The sequence below is a fragment of the Lissotriton helveticus genome, chromosome 8 (genome assembly GCF_964261635.1).
Source record: "Lissotriton helveticus chromosome 8, aLisHel1.1, whole genome shotgun sequence".
Classification (NCBI taxonomy): domain Eukaryota; kingdom Metazoa; phylum Chordata; class Amphibia; order Caudata; family Salamandridae; genus Lissotriton; species Lissotriton helveticus.
In genome coordinates this window covers 436,791,486-436,808,926 of record NC_136069.1, presented here as the reverse complement: position 1 = coordinate 436,808,926, position 17,441 = coordinate 436,791,486, and the positions used below count along the sequence as shown (strand labels likewise).

The 17,441-nt window shown below is 42.8% G+C and overlaps 1 protein-coding gene across 1 annotated transcript in view; it reads left to right on the top strand.

Annotated features, from left to right (window-relative positions):
• NUFIP1 (nuclear FMR1 interacting protein 1) overlaps nucleotides 1-17,441 on the top strand; it is a 246,545-nt gene that overhangs the window by 217,704 nt on the left and 11,400 nt on the right. Inside the window, 1 exon segment of the mRNA XM_078657307.1 lies at nucleotides 489-617. Within this exon segment, the coding sequence (XP_078513433.1) occupies nucleotides 489-617 (129 nt within the window).

Sequence of the window (17,441 nt, the reverse complement as noted above, 5' to 3'; positions counted from 1 at the left end):
TTGTTACAGCAACCAATCTATTTATCATTAGTTCTGTGTATCATCTAAAACTTCAAATTTCACTGCATTTTGATTAGAGCTTTCATGTGGTTTAAGGTACGCCGCTCTCAAAATGGCTCACTGCGGCAGGGGCCTGTTTGGGACCCAGACCACCTCTGCCCACACTCCTCTCTTTGTCCCTTCCCACTGTGTCTTGGGGCTGGCCGTTGGCAGTGGTAATATCCCCGATTGTTGGCTATAATGGTGTAAGTACAAGAAAATGAGGCCAATGTTCAGAAGACTGTTTGCTTTTGGGGTTGGAGAGAGTGGGTGGTTGTCTGCTGTCTGTACTTAATGTTTCCAACCCACACACACAGGTTTGATTTTATTATTTGATAAAGCCCTGTATTATGTTCTCATGTGGTTAGTTGTTATGAGATTGTATTTGTGAAATATGAGGTAATTAACGGCAAATATGGGTACAGTAATAATTTTTCTTCTCTTAACAGACTCTGATAAGGATGAAAAGCAGAAGGTCAATGGGAATGTAGGGCTCATTGTCATACCAAAACAGGTGACTTCAGGCTTGGCGTGTCTGGTGGCCAGTTACGGCAGTACATCTGAGAGCGAACCGGAGGGTGAGTCCTGAATTCATTGAGGTTTCAAATATTTTATTAGTAAATCAAATTGATCGTAGCCAAGTAACACAGGGATGAAGAGTCCAAAATAACTGATTGCCTTACGACCAAAGAGCAAACCGTATTTTTCACTTACTTTGCTTTCTAGTAGTTAACCAATTGTTGCTTAGGAATGGACAGAGGTACAGGTCTCTGGAGGCAGGCAGGTACACATGCAAAAATATTTATTGCCAGGCCTATCAATTCAGCAGCTTGGTAATCAGGTATGTGAATCAGTTACCTCAGTCCCAGGGTAGATTCCAAGGCTTCCGACTGAAAGACCTAGAATACTGAATAACCATTTGCGGATCCATCCTTAAGCCAATTATGCCCCTCAACCTAGCTCAGAAACCGACCCCTTCCCTGGCTTTGACCCGTCCACTCCGGCCCTGGCCCCACCCCCAAATCCAAAATTGGCTCTATGTTCCATTCCAGCTTCAGCGCCACGACTGATGATGTAGTTACTTACACAGAAGTCATCAGAAATGGAGCTGATAGTTTCATCAAACACTGAGACACGTGCTCCAACCAGACCTAGGCATTATGCCCACTGTGAGCCAGACTATGCACCATAGTATGATAGATATTGGAAACAATAATGACCAACATAATGATAGCAAATTGTTTGACGACCTCCAGGATGCCTGTGGCCTGAATACCTCGTAAGACATTGACCTTCCTTTTCTTCATCTCACAATGGTTATTGAGGAGTCCGCCTCCTTTGAAACAATAATTTGGAGAGCGGCTGACCTTACACTAGCTATTCAAGAGGTGAAATCTAATACGCTTACAGTGATCCTCAACCAAGCAAAATCCAACGAGGAGCCTCCGCTCCCCTTTAATAAAGTTGACTGATGTCGTGATAGGCACTTGGGCTGAACCACAAAGTTGCCACCCCCAAGTCAATATACAAGTGTCGAGGCGGCACAGGGTGGCTCCTGGAGTACCCTACTCCAGAAAGCATAGTGGTGCAGGCATTTACCAGTTGACTAAACACCAGTTTTTCAGTACTACTCCAGCTGATGGGGAATCCAAATGGATAGATATATTGGTGAATGAAATATTCTCCTCCACAAGCCATGCCCTTTGCTATGTCAATAGAACATGCTACCTGGGCAGGCAGGTATTTGCATGCGTTATGGGCTGGAGTGGAGGACATCTTGCAACCTGTCCAAGAGGAAATCCATTCCACCTTACAAAGGCAACTGCACCCCAGAATTGGCTGGCACTGACCTAAGGCTTCGGAGGGGACTCTAAGCCTGGCACGAACCAGCCACTCAAGACCTGGCCCACCGCTATGCAGACAGTACCCTCGATGACTTCTGGGGTCTCGGTGCTGGCACCGACGGCCCTTGGGTGCTGAAACCACGGTTGAAGCCTACCTCTAAACCGAAGCAGACTTCAGTGCCCAGTCAGCCATCTATGGCATACTCCAGATATTCGGCAACTAGAGTAGACCTTTAGGACTGACGTCTAGGTAAAAAAATAAGATAGTTTAAGATTGTGGAAATAATTTTAATACCTAAGTAGAATTTGGACATAGTTTTATTTTAAAAGCAGCCTGCCAAGTAGGGCTGCCTGTAAAATGACATGCTGCCCCATAGTTTTACTTTAAAAGCTGCCTGCCAAGCAGGGCCGCCTTTAAAATGACAGCAGGCACCACAGCAAAGCGCAATTCGGTTTAGTAAACCTACTGGACCTCTAAACTTGCATACCTTACCATATACTAGGGACTTATAGGTAGGTTGTCAGTACCAATTGTAATTTCACCTCATTACCATATACCTTTTACACAGAGCACGGGCCCTGGGCCTGCCTTGCAGAGCCCAGGTCACAGTAAGGAAATACCAGCAACATTAAAAAATGGGAGTAAAAAATGGGGGATACGTGCAAAAGCTCTGTTTTCTTACATGAACATTTCCTCCATGTCTTTTCCCAATCAAAGATTCACCTTGTTTGCTATTCTGTACAACGCCAGATCTTTTCTACTGCAGTAATTCTGAAGAGTCAGGAAGACCAGCTTGATGAAAGGTGAAGCTGACATTTAGCTAAACTTAATAAAAAAGGAATTAAGGGCAAATTTCCACCCGACCTGGTACTGAATGCTGGGTTTGCACAATTGTGGGAGGGGAAATCATGTCGGCGGAAGTAAAACGTTCTTACAAATTGTAAAACATAACGAATAGTTACAACAATGGTAAAGCCAATAGGTCTCCTGTTATTTTTTTTTTTTTTTTGCATACATTTCTGGTTTGCCTGAAATGCAAGCCATACCAATCCGCTTCAGCAATGCTTGTTTATATTACGTGTTCAAACCCAATAATTACTCTTTCATGCTCTGCACCAGCCAAAGACCCCTACTTAAACATGCCATTTGCATGCCCACGGCTTGATGGACAGCCCATCCAAGCAATCTCAAATCATTTTTTAAACAGTTGTTGGCCCAAAGGCTGCTCTCTCTGTACCACTTGTTTGTATGTACTTATTTTAACAGTTATAAACATGAAATGTACCGGTCAGCTAAATTTATCTGAACAGTGACCTAAAAAACAAGCAGCAAGGCTGTAAGGGGGTGGAGGATGGTGCAAGCAATGCAGTAATGGTCAATAAGCATGTGGCAAGCAACAAAGTAGGAGGTATAGGGCAAACAACAACGTGGCAGGGCCGAGATTGACAGGGCAAGCTGTAACGCAGCTAGGGGGTAGGAGGGACTGTACAAGCAACAACGCAGGAGGGACTGGACAAGCAACAAAGCCGAAGGGAACAGGGCAAGCAACAACACATGGGGTAGGAGGGACGGGGCAAGCAACAAAGCAGGAGGGGGTAGGAGGGACGAGGTAGGAAACGCAGAAGGGATGGGGCATGGAACAACACAGGGTGGATGGGGCAAGTAACAGCATGGAAGAGGTGGGAGTGACAGGGCAAGCAGCACAGGAGGGAGGCTTGAAAGATGGTGGGAGCAACCACACAGTAGGTTGGCGGGAGGGACTATGCATGCAAAGACGGTTGGGCAAGCAAAAGTAGGAGGGGGCAGGAGCAATGAGACCAGAAACACCACTGGAGGCGGGCGGAGGAACAGGGCAAGCAGCAGCATGTGAGGGGGCGGGACGGACGAGGCAAGCACCAACGCAGGAGAGGTAAGGAGGGACTTGCCTAGGAACAACGGGACAAGTAATGCGGGAGGGATGTGGCAGGATAGGCTAGGCAAGCAACAACAACAGGGTAAGGAACAACACAGGAGGGGGTGGGTGCAACTAACAATGTGAGAAGGGCTACAGAACAGTTCGTTGCAGGAGAGTGTAGTGTGGTTGGAGAAGCCTGAAAACATTTAGACTCCTATGGAGTGCTACAATTAGAGGAAAAACGAGCAATAACAGACAACAAAAGACAAAAGGAGGGTGGTTTAGGTCAAACATCAACAGAAGGACCGAACGTGGGTAAGAGGGTGGGGTAAACACAGACAAGGGAGGGAGGAACACTGAGGGGGGAGAAGTACACGAGGAAGCCAGCTGAAAAGACACACTGTGGTAGAGTACTTCAACACAAAGATATATCAGCTAAAAAAAATGAGCAGTGAAAGAACACAAGTATTGTGTCCATGCTCCGCTTTTGTCTGCTCACCACTAAAAAGAAAGCAAATGAGTGACAATGAAGACAGCCAATGGTAAGCAATGAGCGGGCTGTAAGCCCACTGACAGAAAACAAAAGGTCAAAAAAAGGTTTCTGTTTCCAGATACCTGAGAGCCTTGCTAGAGGAAAGGACAGCCACTACTCAATGGGGTTGGCTGTTGGGATAGTGTATCATATGTAACAAAGGAAACATTGTTCCTTTTTTAGGTGTCCCCTCACTCACCGGGGTTGCCCCACGGTGACATGCTTCATCATTGGGGCCATCCCAGTCCTCTACGGGCTGGGGCGTGCTACGACTTGCGGAGTTACGTAGGAGCACTTAAATGGACTATGTGTGGTGCATGTGTATTTGTGGGGAGTGGACTATGTGATGAGTTAAAAAATACCTGCCCAGTAGGTTACTAATAAACTTTATTCTGGCCTCTAGGTGGTAGTATTAAAAACGGGGTAGGGAGATAGGTACTTCTGAACACATTAAGTTTAGGATAGCCTATCAACTCCTAAGTCGACATGTTTCGTGCATACCCCAAGCACTTCTTCGGGACTACACAGGGACCAGCCCTGTGTTCGCCACTCCTTACTCTGTCACTGAGATATTTACAAAAAGGGTTTTAAGCTGCAGCAAACTCTGTTAAGTGCATGCATTTATACCTACGTATTTTGTTCCAAAAACACGTGGTTCTTTCTTATGAGACCTAACTCGGCCCCATGGAGTCGGAGGGGTATCGGTATCCTCGCAACTTTGTGCTCTGGTTACCTCCTGTATTCAGGCACCTACTCTTTCTCCCTCCGGTCCGGACCGGAGGGAGAAAGAGTAGGTGCCTGAATACAGGAGGTAACCAGAGCACAAAGTTGCGAGGATACCGATACCCCTCCTACTCCATGGGGCCGAGTTAGGTCTCATAAGAAAGAACCACGTGTTTTTGGAACAAAATACGTAGGTATAAATGCATGCACTTAACAGAGTTTGCTGCAGCTTAAAACCCTTTTTGTAAATATCTCAGTGACAGAGTAAGGAGTGGCGAACACAGGGCTGGTCCCTGTGTAGTCCCGAAGAAGTGCTTGGGGTATGCACGAAACATGTCGACTTAGGAGTTGATAGGTACTTCTGAACACATTAAGTTTAGGATAGCCTATCTCCCTACCCCGTTTTTAATACTACCACCTAGAGGCCAGAATAAAGTTTATTAGTAACCTACTGGGCAGGAATTTTTTAACTCATCACATAGTCCACTCCCCACAAATACACATGCACCACACATAGTCCATTTAAGTGCTCCTACGTAACTCCGCAAGTCGTAGCACGCCCCAGCCCGTAGAGGACTGGGATGGCCCCAATGATGAAGCATGTCACCGTGGGGCAACCCCGGTGAGTGAGGGGACACCTAAAAAAGGAACAATGTTTCCTTTGTTACATATGATACACTATCCCAACAGCCAACCCCATTGAGTAGTGGCTGTCCTTTCCTCTAGCAAGGCTCTCAGGTATCTGGAAACAGAAACCTTTTTTTGACTTTAATGACTGGAGGGCGAGCCTAGCTAGTAACCCTCTGACTCCCTTAGTTTTTCCCAGAAAACAAAAGGTCTCAGGTGCTGAAGTCAGCGCCTTCTCTTTGCTCCGTATGCCCAGTATGTGCAGTATGTTCAGCAAACTGATTTAGGAAGTTACACATGGAAGTGAAACACCTTCTTATAACCAAGCCAAGGATACCAGCGATTGCATACAACTGCACGTGTACACACACACACACACCCCCCTCCAAATAACCCAAAGCTAAATATTACAAACGTATTTGTGTCCAACACTTGCTTTCACAGGTTTGCAGATTAGGTAATAACATTGGATATATTACTGGACGATTGTAACCTAACCACAACAAAGCATAAGGTATGTGTTAAGTACAAGTCCCTAGGGGGTGCCTTGGCTCTGTATGATAAATCATCACTGTTCACTATATCAATGGTGCCAGTTTAACGAAACTGGGAGAATGAAAGGCCAAGCTGTCCGAACTTCACTGGATGCATTCATTATATCACTAAAGCACCAGGCGCGTCCATAGAAGGCACCTTAACTGAACCCTGAGACTGCTCAAAGAACCAATAATTCTAGGAACAAGCGAAAAACGGTGTTAGTGCATACTGATTTCACAATGATAGTGAAGCTGCAGTAAAATGCTGAAAGCTGAGTAAGATCCGGCGTGGAGGAAAACATGACCCAAAAATGACCAGAAAATCGCAGAGACCGGTGGCGCAGATCGATTGACACACACAGTTTATGTTACGATAACATATCCAAGCACGGTACCTCGTTTGTATATTCCGCTTATTGTCTGTGCACTCAGCAAGGATAAGTAACATCAATATTGTATAAACTTCAACCACAATTAATGCAAAAGATGCATTAGCTTACAATCAATGCTTCTGCGTTGCTCTTTTAAGTGCAAAAAGGGAAAGTGCTCATAGGAGTGCTCAAATAACTTGAAAGAAAAGGAAAAAAAATTGAAAGTTGTTATCAGAAATGAAAGCAATACAAAACACAAGGCAGGGGTATCAGGCCAAACGATCTGCACATTTATCCTATATAGTGTGGTTCAGTGAATTTGTTGTGGGTGCTATTAACCTGAAGTCATATACCCCTAGACTCCCAATGATTCAAAGCAGCACAATGGTACAGCACCCCACACAGTATATCTTTTACAATAACATTGAATACATTGGTATCGAGTGAGACGGCAGACACAGCGCTTAACCGAAAAATGATGGGGTGTGGACAGTGAATAGATACGTTCCACATGACCAGAGCTCAGTATACACAGAAGGATTTGACTGTCATCCTTCTTTGCGAGGCCACTTATGCCTTGTATACTCTCTGACGCTCAACAAACTAGAAAACAATAAGAAAAGATAATATTCTTTTTCAAAACAGCCACAAATGAAAAGATCGTTATTGACAAATTTAAAACCGTGATGGCAATTGCCTCATAAAAAGATTTGTGTGACAACTTTGAAATCCGTAGAAAAACTTTCCGCCCTGAAGAAGTCCTATGGACGAAACGCGTTGGCTACGTTTCTTCTTTTTAAACTGGAAAATTGTTAATAAAAGCAAAGAAAAAAAGAACCTCCAGTCCTACTGAAATGTTTCTTTGAAGAATGTATTCAATGTTATTGTATCAGAAATGAAAGCAGTTGCGAGAGACATGTCACTGCGGTAAGCCTGTCAAAAAAGGTCTAGCATATTCACAAATATATCCAAATCGATGAAGGGAGGCCCATTAATCAAAGCACATCTGTCTTTGGTATACTAAGAAAACAATCCACACTTGTAATGTTGTGGTGTCGATGTTTCAACCCGAATTATACTTGTCGCAATTCAAGACCTAACGGGCGGGTCTTCATTAGGATGTGTGGGATTGTGAGCAACCTTCAGGGGTGTAGGAAGGATCATAAACAATCAGGTCTATGTAGATGGGCCGATGGGCTCCTTGTCTATCCTGGTGTGCGGGTGGGAGATCTGATCAAGTAGTAAAATCTAAGGATACCACTGTAAGTTTAAAAATGGTGTAAACTTGAAGCAAATCAATGAGCCTTTAGCGCAGAAAGCGGTAAAAACATTATAGCACTCAATGAAAGGATAACGATTCACAACTATCCTGCTTCTCTCTCGGTGAATCGAGAAAATGTTGTCCTTCAGTGAGTGACCCCTTATTCAGAAGCATCAGGGAAAACCCTGAACTGGACTCTTTCACAGAAGCTAGTGACCCATTCTGATGTATTAGTTTATGGGCTCTTATATTTGGAAATCATATCAACTTTGGCACAAACAGGGATGTGGTGTAATGTAAGATGCCGGGACAGAGACAAATGTGCAATTCCAGAAAAATGTATTCTGCAGTTAGGAGATGAACAGCTTTTATAAAATGGTAACAAAAGGCACCTTATTCCCATCAGTTTGTTTCGCATTGCAGCAACCCCCTTTCTGTGTAACCCATCATAGCTTAGAAAGGGAATTCCGTGTGATTACTTTACTTTAGAAGTGTGGCTCAATGGTTAGAGCGGCAGACCCTGATGCAGAGGTCTAGCCCGGGACCAGGGTTCAATTCCCCGCCTCGGCGGGTCTTGAGCTCAAAAATTCCACGGACCTGATAATTTTCGCCTCGGTGCCTATTCCAATCATGGAGTCCCACTCTGCAACTCTGGGCAATAGCTTGCTTAATCTCCACAACGGCCTCCACAACGCTAAGGATGCCTGGCCTCCACCTTGGGGGTGCCCAGGAGTGGAAACCTCACAGGGAAAGCTAGGATGGGTTCCACAGCGGTATTCGTACAAGCGCCTTGAGACCCTTGCGGGTGAGTAGTGAGCTATACAAGTATCAATTTACATTTTACATACATGAAATAAATGTTTTTTTTCTGACTGCTTCTTATTTTTCCTTGTTCTGCCACGGTAGCCTGGTGTGTTTGCGCGTACCTTTTACATGTTGGGTGGTGTTTGCAAAACTGAGTAAAACCGATCCACTTGGCACCTTACATTGTGGAAACACATGTTTATGGAGCGTTGTTCACTTGGGTTTCTGCAGAAAAGGGTAGCCAACATTTTTAGCAGCCACACTCAGTTGTAAGAGCCACACAGAGTGCTAAAAACACAACCGTAACATGCCAATATTGAATATTGGAGTATTGAAGCACACATGTCCTATCATACTATCTGCAACATGCTGTACAAAATCTGCATTATAATTGAATTGTTTTGCTTAGTGCAAATAACAGACAAGTAGTTTCAATATGTATACACAGCGTCCCAGAAAATGTTTGAAATTAGTCCACGCTTTTGAAAATATGAGCAGCCCTGCACGCACTGAGTCAAAGGGAGAGTGTTAACCCATTGTGCTTCTCCTTGAACCAGCACACTTCAAAAAGATAACGAGAAAAATAAGCTCTCATGGGAGGAGAAGCAACGGCTGCAAGAACGTTAGACCCAGCACTCTGCTCCCCTCCAACATGTTTGGTAATTTTAGAACACGCGTCTGACATTTGATCTTTGTCTTTGAATGCTCTGCAAATGTGACAAGATAAGAACATGTTTTACAGTCCTGTTTACAACAGTGCTTTAGCAAATGAAAACACAAGCTTTACCAAGCACGAGGAGGTGGGAGGGACGAATGCTGCATTAAAATGCAAGCAGCTACAGGCAACGAAGCTGATTACACAAGCAAATAGTAGCACAAAGCTGATTACACAGGCAAATAGTAGCATGAGCAGGAAAGAAATAAAAAAAATAGTCCCCCCAAACGAAGAGATAAACAACCAAAGCGTAAAGATAAAGTACTGGGCCCCTGCTCCGTGGCAGGAAATGAAAGCCAAAAGGGTGGGACAAAGAGCAAGAATTGACCACTAACAAGCAAGAATTTTTTGAGGACACTGAAACAAACAAATGAAAAGCAGTGGGCTGGCTTTAAGCCCACAAAGAAGTGTATTATAAAGTATATACAAGAGGTCTTGAAAGCTCAACCTAAACATATGTAGACTCTATTTTATGTTTATCGCGTCTCACATAGTACGGAGGAGGATTAAGCACTGATGGCAGCACAGAAAAAATAATAACAATAGGGATGGGAAGAACTCAGCGGAGGCTTCTTCGCTAAGGCAGAGGAGCGTCGTATCACTACTCTGTGAGCAGTTCAAAAAGGAAAAATGAAAAGGTAATAACGCAACATTATCATTTTATTTTTCCGTCGTGGCTCAGCTGGTGCGGGCAGGGCTAGTTTTCACAGGAACAGCGGGAGGAGTGGTGGGCATGTTCTTAAATTTGCATGACTGGCTGGCTGTTTTGAACCGGCCAAACAGTCATGCCCACTTTGCATGTTCTCCACTAGCTGTATTCTACACCCTGGGTGGAGAATATGCACAGCTTTCCAGTCCCTCTCTGAGCGCCAAACCACGGAGCTCAGACCAATCACAATGCTGCTGTGCAGCATTGTAATTGGCTGTGGGAGTCTGGGAGCCTGTGTTTCTGCTCCTGGAGTCCTGGACCGACCAAAGAGGACCAAGAGGCGGCGACCGGCTTTCAGGCAAGTCGTTTTTCCTCATTTAAACCCCTGCTTTGCGACCCCGTTTAAGTAGCGGCCGCCACTGGAAGAACTTAATACGTGGCCTTTACCAAGATGCAGAGTGTGGTAGGGTATGGGAGGAGAATACTCATCCAGAGGAAAACATTAGTGGGAAGAGGCAGGGAACAGGCCAGTGGGGATGAGCCAAGTGCTGTGCACCGTGTTGTCAGGACACAGTACTTTCACCCTGGGGACTTCATTTGACAACCTAATGTGTTCTGGGAGTTGTAGTCCTGAGTTGAGCCTGAGTCCATTGAAAAGACCGAAAGGACACTGCTGATGATAATGATTTATATCGAACAGAGAAGTGGACACGTGCTGACAATGTAGACATTTGTGGCAACTCGGAGTGGAGGGCATGGGAGAGAATCTGATGTGGGGAGAGGGAGAAGGACGAAGCCCCCGAAAAACGAATAAATAATTAAGGAAACAAAGGGGGACAACGATGAATTTACAGAACGAATCCGCACATCCGACCGGATGCTATAAAGTAAGATGTCTCTTAGGTCGATGCGAGTCATCAGTGGAGCCATTCACAAGGTTGACATTCAACAGCATGAGATGAAGCCGAGATGAGGTCATCGGTGAAGGATGAAAAATGCACAGTAGAGTTGCTGACCTCCTACGGGCATCCTCTTCCTCAACTCTCGAATTAACATTATAGCTTTTATTTGCTAAATGTAGCGAATGTTTTTTGCCTTCTAAAAAGAACGGTTTGTGCACAAAAAAATGTGTGAGAGAGAGAGGCTGTGATGAGTGTGTCTGGGAATGCTGTGCATGTTTGTGTCTGAGGCGTGGCTTGCATAGGTTTGAGAATGTTTCAGTGCCGGCGATTTCAAAGATAACGTCAAAGACAGTGTTGGTCTATTTGCCATCGACTCCATCAACCTTATCTCTCTTTCGATTCACAATATTGATTGTCATAAGTGACAGATCCAGCCAGGATTCTGTTGTAATTGCCCACTATATGTATCCGCGGAATCCGTTTTGACTACATAAAAATAGCGCGACTGTAACTTGATTCTAGCTGTCGGGCTCGTATAGGGATATTTATTAGCAAGCAGCGCCCTCCAGTGCTCAGACAAGGATTCTGCATTTCGCTGATAGTTTAATCAGCGCAAGAATCTGAACACTTTACGAACCATGTTTGTGCTCTTTAGAAATCCCTTGGCCAACTGCGCACATGTGCAGGGGGCGCTTGCCTCACTCTTAGAAACTAAAAGAAATCGGTTCTCCAATGAGCGAGTAAAAAAAAAAAATTCCAACCTGAAGGTTTATAAATGTGTCTGGAGAAATGGTGTGCTTCTATTTTAAGTTTTTTTGGGGAATATTTCCATTCGCTGCTGTTCCTGTGCAGTCAAAGTCTAGGTTTATTTAAATGGATATTTCCTTTTTTAAATTTATTTTCTGCATAGATATATAGATACATTTTAAATAACACTAATTTCATGGCATGTGTCACTTTAATAATCCATTTCAGCTTTTGAAACTCCACACTTGAGCATGCTCTCCGATTACAGCACTTGACCTATAAGATAGAGAACTGTAATTTCTAGGCTAAAAAGAGTAGTGGAATTAAAATAGCGCTTCATGTGTTTAATTGAATGTAAGCTGCTGCGCAGATCACTCTTCCAGTACTTCCAAAGCACACCTGCAATATTTTCTCCCTCTGATGCACCACCCATTTGACTTTCTGAATTATGCGCAAACAGCTACAACTTGTGTACCAACATCACAGAACTGTGACATCTGAATGTATTGAAGAACACTGGTTGAAGACGCGATCGTTATGGCACTGTTCTTTTTAATATTTTTTTCCTCAAAATCAACTTTTTTGATCAAACGGTTGCATGCCCTAGCCGACAGACTTGGATGGTCCTCATTCCAGCACTATTTAACTTGATGCTGATTTTTCTTTTAGAAAAGTGTCTAGAGCTTTAGTGAAGTTAATGCAGACCACGCCTACTACTCTACCTTCAGCCACTTTCCTCGTCACCCAGTCCAAGGATTAAATTATAAGTGATTCTATTGATTTCACAATAATATGTCCGGCTCACTAACCTCCAGTTCTCAGCCTCTTTATTCTCCCACTGTACATAAACTGTCTTTTTCTAGTACTCCAGGGCATTGGGCAATATATCTAATTGCACATAAGCACATGTCAGTTACACCGCTTGATTCTTCTTATGGTCATACCCAGGAAAAGAGAAACCGTTATAAAATAAAGTAGTCTTATGGGCCTGTTCGTGTTCTGAACAATCATTACTTTTTACATCCAAGCGCAAACAAAGTTTGGCCTGGAGGTGATCACCAGGAAAAGATAAGCGAGCTAAAGGGTGTAGTATACACTTTGTGCCTCAGCAGGTTTATTTTAGAGTGGCAAAGAATGGCAGAAGCAAAGTTTCTGTCTTTGTTTTGTGGTAATTCAATTTCCCAAAACACAAGCTGAAATACTCATTCTTTGTGAAAACTATATTCATAAATTGGTTTGTCTAGTCTTGCTAAAACTGTACTAAAAGCAAGGAAAGCAGTCTGAAAATCGACCACAAATACACTCAACCCTTTATTGACATTGCGGCCAAATAAACAACAGACTTGCAGACAAAAAACACAATTTGGACAGAAAATGAATCTACACTGCAGTGGAAGAGCTGTGAATGGCTCGCACATCTTTGCTGTGTCCCATCCACCTGTCAAGGTGAGGATCAGCCGCGGGCATGAACTTAATAAATGCACATTGGATGTGAAATGGTGGTTTTCTAATAAAAGATATGTTTGGTTTAAAAGGTCATAGTATCCAAGACCTTTTAATTTCACAAAAATTATATGTATAATATGATTACCTATGGGGACTTTCAGCCAGCCCCCTTCATCCATTGGTCTGTTATAGTGTCATTGACACGTTTCTGCTTCTCATTACAGCAAATAGCTAGGGCAGTGGGTGTGCCCACTCCATCCACTGGTTAACTTGACTGTGAGTGAAGACGTTCTTCCCCTTCGCAAGGAGCAATTCACACTCAAAGTAGTTCTCTGTATTGCCAGGGACTACGATGGCAATGTGTTTTTTGAGACCACAAAATAGTTTCCCTTTGCCAATGTTTTTTTATTGATTGATAAGGGTATGACATCTTCCCCAACAAGAACAGCTATGCAAAAATAATGATAAAATCAAAACAAGCCTTGACAAAGCCAAAAGGCTGGCAGCTAATGCTGGACCAATTATCTTTGTTAACGCCTGTTTCGTGATGAAGGTTAATTTTGCATCAGAATTGATCTGCTTGCGGTAACTACCCTATTAAAGAAGGCAAAAGTGATTGAAGAGGACTGAAAGAATGGATGTTTTACACACACAAATTTGATACTTGAGTCGTCCAAGTGGACTTGTCGACATATTACATTTTTAGAGTCACTTATTTTTCAAGATTTGACAAGCACCAAGTTTAGCTTGATGATCAGTGATTTCAAAACCAACCAAGGTAAGTCATGAGTGTTACCCATATATCAGAAGAAATGTAGAAGCATGTTTAACAAAAAGGTTTTATGAGTAGAGACCAACACTGCCAAATGCCAGTGAGCTTGGTAGGAGCAATTGATGCCTCCAGCGTGGAATTCTTACAGCCTTCAAATACATACCTCACAGGTGTGACGACTGCGGAGGTAAACAGATTCTAACACATTTTGAGGTGAACAGTGCCACTACTGTACTGATCTTGAAGTAATTTTTTCTGTTCTCATCTTACTAAGAAGATCATACAGTAGGTGGTCCAGTAAGATTGCTCTTTGGGGAGGTCCTATTTGAATCTTGTGCTCAGCGTGCTGTGTAAAGTTGCCAGTGAATGAAATTACAGCATGTTTACACCAGGCATCCCCAATAAGAGATTAGGGAGGTCACTTGTTGGCAAGATCTTTACAGCCTGATCTAGAACTTTCCATGATATTATCCTTTGGCAGAACTTTTTTTTTTTTTTACAGAATTTAAAAGTCCTCACTTTTTTTTATTAACCTCCGTCTTTGTGGTGAAGATCTCAGTTAAGGTTTATAGATTGAGTTTGTACATTCAGGTGTTTAGGGATTATTCGTTTGTGTAGTCAAATGATTTGATGGACACCATTGGATAGATAGTGAGTGAGGAGACACAAAAAAGCAGTACAGGAAGTGTTACAAAATATAGATGTACAAGTAGTTTGGTGTGGGTCTGATTTAGAGTAAGATCATGAGGCTATGATGCTTCCATTTATGCTCTGGTGATAAATTTCGAATTTGATCTGAGAAACGTTCACTGCAGTCATAAACGGAGGAAGGGCTGGGGATATGTTCAGTTCAACATGGGGCGCTGTTCTGGAGTAGAGTAATGTGAAGCATTCACACGAGAGAAAGTGAGATTTAGGTACCATAAGAAAATGGTGGTTGATTGATCTTGGAGTTTGTGGAATGGGATGTAGAGGGTGAGGGTTTTTGAGAATTCTTGACAGAGGTTCCGGTGGTGGACATGCATACCAGTGTCCGAAACCGACATTTAGCAATATTTGTTACTAATAGTCAATACGTTTGATAATGTTAAGACCAGATGGGTAAGTATCTCTGGAATTAAAGATTAAACATTATCACTTGGCATAAGGGAAAAGTACATCTCTTGGGGAAGGCTGGTCAGGGGGACTGCTGCAGAAGTCAAGTTTTCTCCTAATCTAGATGAAAGCCACATGCCTTGAGCTATATACCAAGGCTATACCAAGGTTGTGGCTGCTTTAGCTGCAGTAATGTGGTGATGGGCACGTAGTTGGGAATTAGGAGAGAGTTGAGTAGATCAGTTCATTATTACTGATCGCAAAAGAGCCCATTTACAGACGCCTGCCAGGCAGTTTTATATAAGAGTGTAGAATTTGGCTGAGCTGGAAATTAAAGAAATTTCTCATCCTCATAGGAAAATCAAACCAAGATAATGTGGTTCTCATTTTAATGTATTTTATTTACAGTACTATTCAATAATTGCCTTTCTGAAGCACGTGAGTCTGGGATTTAGTTTTTTTCTAGTCACTTTATTGAAAGGGCTTTTGGCCAGATCATCCCTAAAGCATTTCGGTCCCTTCATAACCTTTGACTTTAGAAATAGACAGTTAAAGCTGCCTTCGATTTGAGATGACACTAATGCCAGGACTTTCTCAACGACTGTCTTTAAATCTGGTATTCTCCATGTGGGTACCTACTGTACGACTAGAGTTTACTTAATACCTATAATCCCTGTATAAAAGCTAGTCTCTTATTTCCTTGTTGCAGGCGACGTATGACGCATGTAGTCACCTGTAATAAAGAAATTATGCAACTGCTCTACTGTAATAAGTTATTCCCGTTGAGTTCTGACGTCCCTAAGCCTGCCGCCAGATCCAGCAGCCAGGGGGTAACGTCAGGTGGCAGAGCATAATTAAAGCTGCTCTTTACCAAACATAAGCAAAATCGGGATTTTCCTTCATCTGCTGTTTTTTTTTTTTTTACAAGAACTGTGATACACAGACATAAGATATTTATGACAAAATATTTGTTTTGCACGCTTTAGGTAATTATAAGAAAAAATACAATGTCTTTGCATGTTTCTACATGTTCTGCGCTATAGCGATTTAAAAATAAATACATCTGACATGTATTAAATGGGTTCCTATATCTTTGAGCAACGAATATCTGGCTGCTGGTTGATGTGTTTACTTTTACGCTAGAGATTCAACTTGTATTCTTCATGTTTGCAAACATCCCTCATTAAATCAAAGAGCAATACACCAAGGATTTAAGCAGTTTGTTGGAAGGGTGGTAGTGTCGCCATTTATTTAAGGAATAATGTTCCCTCTGCTGTACATTATAAGGATATTATAAGTCACATCAGAGTTCCATGAACCTTGGTCCTTGTTCCTTTATATGTTCCTGAAACTATTTGATAAGTTACAATGTTGTTCTAATGTACGCCTGGGGTACTTTATTCTATATATCTCATCATCTTAGAAAGAAATTGATTACAGTATTCATTTTCAAATCGAGTGGCCCATGTTTGTACCGGTAACAATCTGACTTTTAGTCTGCAATATCTGGAAATTCGCACTCTGTGAATTTTGTGAAGGCTCAGATATACTCTGAGGGATGCCTTTCGTCATTAGCTACCAACATGTACTGTGGTCTCTTAGAAATGTCTCAAATAAGTTGTTCTCTTTTCAATTTATGGCCTAGTCTTCCTCTTCGGATATTTCCACGATTATTCCTTGGATATCTAATCCAGAACCAATGACCCATTTAAAATAAAGGTGATCCCTGTCCTTACCCATGTGGGGCAGGGAGTAGAAAGGAGCCACGGTTTAATGATGACCTTTCTGCTGCACCCATCATAACTCAGGTTTATGCAGATCAGCATGATGGTTTCCAACTTCTCAGAAAAGTTTCTCTTCCAGAGTTGCAAAAGGGATGTAAAAAACTGTTGAGTGTAGGTCAGATTGGGGTGGAACAGTGCACTGCCTTATTGGAATTGCATTGTCAGTTAGGCTAACCCCATGCACATTTTAGCAGTCTCTTACCAGGCCAGATGAAACCTAATGCTTCTGGCTTCGACCCTGCTTTTATCGCGTGTAACTACTTATGCCCCACTGCTAGAATCAGAAGAATGAGGAGATATACCAGTTTCTTAGCACTATAACTCACAGATGAATACCAAGTAATTCCCTCAGCCTCGGCCTGAAACAAAGATATAATTATTAATACTGAATATCTGACTTATTATTTCTGGAGTTTGGGAGCAGCAGATATTTTATTATTGTAAATAGAGTTAACGGCTGAGTGGGGTAGGCTACTCTGGCCAGGCTCATCTCTTAATTGTAGTTGAAAACCCAGACAACACACTCTATTTGGCTTCAATTGCATCCTTTCCTAAGCATATGTCTATATAGGGAGGGTACAGTGAGTAGAACTGCCTGGATCTGTGCATTACCACTCCCATTTCTCGTCACTCTAGGGCTGGGGCCTCTTCCTGAACAGTGTCAGTCAGTCCATGCCAAGTACTGGACAAACATAACAG